This window comes from Aegilops tauschii, chromosome 3, assembly GCF_002575655.3.
Source record: "Aegilops tauschii subsp. strangulata cultivar AL8/78 chromosome 3, Aet v6.0, whole genome shotgun sequence".
NCBI lineage: Eukaryota > Viridiplantae > Streptophyta > Magnoliopsida > Poales > Poaceae > Aegilops > Aegilops tauschii.
In genome coordinates this window covers 283,267,504-283,272,594 of record NC_053037.3, presented here as the reverse complement: position 1 = coordinate 283,272,594, position 5,091 = coordinate 283,267,504, and the positions used below count along the sequence as shown (strand labels likewise).

The 5,091-nt window shown below is 42.2% G+C and overlaps 1 protein-coding gene across 1 annotated transcript; it reads right to left on the bottom strand.

Moving 5' to 3' along the window:
* Positions 1-1,585: 1,585 nt before the first annotated feature.
* LOC141042898 (uncharacterized) lies at positions 1,586-2,636 on the bottom strand. The gene is made up of 3 exons (XM_073511811.1): positions 2,368-2,636; positions 1,871-1,917; positions 1,586-1,779 (listed from the first exon to the last, which is right to left on the bottom strand). The coding sequence occupies exons 1-3, from the start codon at positions 2,634-2,636 to the stop codon at positions 1,586-1,588; spliced, it is 510 nt and encodes a 169-aa protein (XP_073367912.1).
* Between the last annotated feature and the right edge of the window lie 2,455 nt (positions 2,637-5,091).

Sequence of the window (5,091 nt, the reverse complement as noted above, 5' to 3'; positions counted from 1 at the left end):
CAATGGAAGCGGAGGTGGCTTTTTGTGGCATGGTTTGCGTCATGGAGGAGGTGGTTGTATGCTGCCTCGCCGTGGTAGTGGGGGTAGTGGATGTGCGCTCGCCTTTTCAATGCATCATGGCAACCGCTGAGTGGCAGTACTCGCGGTTGCATGGGAAAAACAAGTCTGCACTGATTTTAAAGTAGTATTTAGTTGAAAGCGAACTGCAATGCTTAACTGACAACACATCTTGCTTCAACATATTGAATTGAATTCTTTGGGGTCACGGACTGCATCCCTTTTGTAAATTTGCAGCTTCCTGCATTTTTTTAAGTGTGAGTGAACTGCAGTTGCTTGCTAGTTGTGTGGCGGGGGGCTTGGTGGTTTGGGCCGTGAGAATGTGCTGGGCCCGCTTGGGTGTAAGTCACATCTGGCCCAAGTAGGCCTTGCCTTGCTGTACGGGTGCTTTTGCTATGCGCCGTGTGTATGCGGTAAAGTTTAGTCCCACCTCACCCGCCGAGAGTGCCCATGACCGGTTTATAAGCCCTCGCGAGGTAGCCCTTTCGAACTCCTCTGGTTACTGATTGGGCGCTTATACAAGGCGCTCTGTTCACTATTTCCCCTGACCTTTGGGCCCTTGTGTGCCCGGCCCCACGCATTGTGGCTCAGAACGGACTCGCTTATTGTGGGCGTAGACTTAATACAAGACTGGCTGGGGCCTGGTTGCACCTGGGCGGACAATTTTTTTTGTATTGCAAGCAATTTTTTTCTTCTGAACTGCATATAGTTGCATTTTTCGTATGCACCATTTGTACTGCTTGTACCAACGTTGCAGACTGCACTGCATGCACTAAGTCTATGCCTTGTGTACTGCACGAAAGTGCATCTCTTGTGCTTCTTCTAGGCACTCACTGCATGTAGACACCTTGTGCACTGCCTGTATTTACTCTTGTGAAGTGCATTCACCTTTCTTATTAGGTGGGAGTAGCAGTCAAAATTCTTAGTTTTTTGGTCTTCCCTATTTTCTTGGTAACGTAGGGTTTTTTAATTGTACTTCTATTCTGGTGACGTAACTTCCATTAATTTTCCACCTTTTTGTTGCGCACTCCATGTACTTTACTTCCGCATTACATACGTCGACAAAGAGAACTTCATGTACTTTGCTTGTGTACTGCATTTTCCTTCGTTATTCACTGACTGCTCAAAGTTGTTTCAAAATAGTTGTTGGAACAGTTTTGTTAAACGATGTTTTTGAATATGTTTGGATGTTTGTAGTATGTTTTGGTGTCACACATCGGATTTTTCAAACTTGTTTGAATACTTGTTCTAATACAAACTCAACAATCAAAACCTAGTCGACATTGTTCTACAAAGAAACATTCAATATGAAGCAACAGACATAAGCTAAACCTAGCCCTGTTCATTTCTAGTTGCTGTATGGAATTACAGCCTTGTTCTTCTTCGCTTCTTTTTCTCTTTTTGCCCTGTCTAGCCCCATTATGACATCGTAGATGATTCTCCATGAATCGTAGGTTGCGAATGCATCTATTGCTGCATACTTGATAAGCTTGTCTGGCAGCGGGCAAAACCCCCCACAAGTATGGTCTTAGTTGCGGTTGATTTTGTTCTTCATGTCATAGTAGTGAATGTCGATTAGCCTCCCGACAACATAAGCCAAAGATTCAAATTTCTTTTTCTTGTATGGGTCTCTCCATTCCACCTGAATATCAATGTAGTTGTCGGAGTTGATCTCCAAGCCAGATAGCTGCAGCTTGTTTTTGTCTCCTTCAATGGCGAATCCTGCGAATGTGTATTCATCATTCACGAGGAATTTGTCTAGTCCCATTGTCTTGCAAGATGTTTGTATACAATGAATATAGTGAGATAGTACCAGTTATTTTGAGAACCACCCAATGTTTTTTGATTTTCTGAACTGAACTGCAATATGAATACCTAATTCTGTTGCAGTGAGTAGCTGCTAATACTTTATACAACATAACTAGTAAATCTCATAATAGATTCCAGAAACAAATGCATGTTTGCGGTCTTGAATTGAAATTCATACATGACTCAGATAGATTGGACTATGATCTTTTTACCTCAAAATCCATACAGGATTGAAAGTAGGAAGTAATAGTGCAGTTTTCTATTGTTCAGGCAGATAATTTGTATTTGGTAAAACAAAATCAAACTGTGTGGATCCCTTGATCATCTAAAAATTCAAGAATTGAACACATGAGTTACATGGAGCCAGCCGAAAACTATCAATGAATTCCTATGCCATGCTTTTAAAAAATGACAACCCAAGTTTATATAAGGGCATTTGTGATGAAGAAAATTTAAAAGCAATATTCACAACCAAGAGTACAGATTGATAATTATTGTCACCTGTCTTTAGCTGCAGAGATGCGGTAGACAAGGCACTCTTGTTCTACACATAGCTGGAGCACTGCTGCCCACTGTGGCTTCACATAGTGCATGTACTCGACATCAACGCCAACTAGTTTGACGGGCATTCCACCGAGCTTCCTCCTGAGCGTGGACAACATCTTGTCCATGTCTCGACCCTTGCTTGTGCAAACGATGTAGAGCTTGTGGTTGTCGTGGAGCACCCTGGTGTACCCACGGTGCTGCTTGTACAGAGGTGCATCTGCCATGGCTCTCCTCCGCTCTCTCACGTTTGTTCTGGAGAGAGAGGTTAGTGAAAGGAAGTGGGGAGAAGAAGCGGCAATGGGGTTTTGGGGGGACGAAGCAGTTGTGATTTCTCCTCTGCTCTCCTCTGCCCTCTCTCTCTGCTATCTGTGATAGGACGTGGGAGTGGTGGAGGGGGCTGGTAGCATGGTGGGGTTGTGGTTTCAGTTACGTGGCAACTGCAGAGAGGTTCTACGATGTGGAGGCTGTGTTAGTGCGTTGGAAATCCGAAACAACGTCGCCTCTTTTTTTGTGACAACATCAGATATGCACACAACTGTTAGAAATGAGATGATTGTGTTTTTGGTGATTTTCTTACTAAGTGCACTTCTTGGGTATCATGATAGAACTGCCCATGTCCATAAATTGAACTGCATGCAACTGGTTTTATTCTTCGTATAATGTATTAGATCAGATCAAGATTCATACAGATGTAAGTGCACTGCTTTTTCGATGGAATGTATTTTTATTTTGTTATTTTTATAAGTGATGGTGATGCTACTTTTGTGGGAGTGGAGGGTTGTGTGGGTAGGTGTACCGGACATCTTTGTTTAACTAACAGGGTTGCATTCTTCATTTTAACCGAACTGTAATACAGTAGAAAGGGAACTGCATTCCAGAAGTAACAATACTTCCTGCTTCCATAGGACGAACTGCATTGTTGTAGGCCATGCTACCTCTTGAGCATGCGTTGGTTTTCCCTTGAAGAGGAAAGGGTGATGCAGCAAAATAGCGTAAGTATTTCCCTCAGTTTTTGAGAACCAAGGTATCAATCCAGTAGGAGACTACACGCAAGTCCCTCGTACCTGCACAAACAAATAAGAACCTTGCAACCAACGCGATAAAGGGGTTGTCAATCCCTTCACGGCCACTTGCAAAAGTGAGATCTGATAGAGATAATAAGATAAATATTGTTGGTATTTTTATGATATAGATTGGAAAGTAAAGGTTGCAAAATAAATGGCGACAGAAATAGCACGTTGGCGGGAGATTAATATGATGGAAAATAGACCCGGGGGCCATAGGTTTCCCTAGTGGCTTCTCTCAAGATAGCATAATCTATGATGGGTGAACAAATTACTGTCGAGCAATTGATAGAAAAGCGCATAGTTATGAGAATATCTAGGCATGGTCATGTATATAGGCATCACGTCCGCGACAAGTAGACCGAAACGCTTCTGCATCTACTACTATTACTCCACACATCGACCGCTATCCAGCATGCATCTAGAGTATTAAGTTTATAAGAACAGAGTAACGCATTAGGCAACATGACATGATGTAGAGGGATAAAATCAAGCAATATGATATAAACCCCATCTTTTTATCCTCGATGGCAACAATACAATACGTGCCTTGCTGCCCCTGCTGTCACTGGGAAAGGACACCACAAGATTGAACCCAAAGCTAAGCACTTCTCCCATTGCAAGAAAGATCAATCTAGTAGGCCAAACCAAACTGATAATTCGAAGAGACTTGCAAAGATATCAAATCATACATATAATAATTCAGAGAAGAACCAAATATTGTTCATAGATAATCTTGATCATCAACCCACAATTCATCGTATCTCGACAAACACACCGCAAAAAGAATTACATCGAATAGATCTCCAAGAGAATCGAGGAGAACTATGTATTGAGATCCAAAGAGAGAGAAGAAGACATCTAGCTAATAACTATGGACCCGAAGGTCTGTGGTAAACTACACACACATTACCGGAGAGGCTATGGTGTTGATGTAGAAGCCCTCCATGATCGATTCCCCCTCCGGCGGAGCACCAGAAAAGGCCCCAAGATGGGATCTCATGGGTACAAAAGTTTGCGGTGGTGGAAATAGGGTTTCGTGGTGCTCTCGGATGTTTTCGGGGTATATGAGTATATATAGGCGAAAGAAGTAGGTCGGTGGAGCCACGAGGGTGGGGGCGCGCCTCCCTACCTCGTGGCTGCCTCGTTGCTTCCTTGACGTCCACTCCAAGTCTCCTGGATTGCGTTCGTTCCAAAAATAACTCTCCCGAAGGTTTCATTCCGTTTGGATTCCGTTTGATATTCCTTTTCTGCGAAACACTGAAATAGGCAAAAAAACAGCAATTTGCACTGGGCTTTTGGTTAATAGGTTAGTCCCAAAAATAATATAAAAGTGCATGATATAGCCCATTAAACATCCAAAACAAATAATATAATAGCATGGAACAATCAAAAATTATAGATACGTTGGAGACGTATCAAGCATCCCCAAGCTTAATTCCTGCTCGTCCTCGAGTAGGTAAATGATAAAAATAGAATTTTTGATGTGGAATGCTACCTAGCATAATTCTCAATGTAATTTTCTTTATTGTCGCATGAATGTTCAGATCCGAAAGATTCAATATAAAAGTTTAATATTGATATAAAAATAATAATACTTCAAGCATACTAACAA

What these genes read in the sequence shown, in the direction of transcription:
- LOC141042898 (XM_073511811.1), bottom strand. Translation starts at nt 2,636, where the DNA reads ATGGCAGATGCACCTCTGTACAAGCAGCACCGTGGGTACACCAGGGTG. An exon ending in ATCTCTGCAGCTAAAGACAG is followed by an intron (nt 1,918 to 2,367) that starts GTGACAATAATT and finishes TTCATATTGCAG; the next exon opens with TTCAGTTCAGAAAATCAAAA. An exon ending in GGTGGTTCTCAAAATAACTG is followed by an intron (nt 1,780 to 1,870) that starts GTACTATCTCAC and finishes ACACATTCGCAG; the next exon opens with GATTCGCCATTGAAGGAGAC.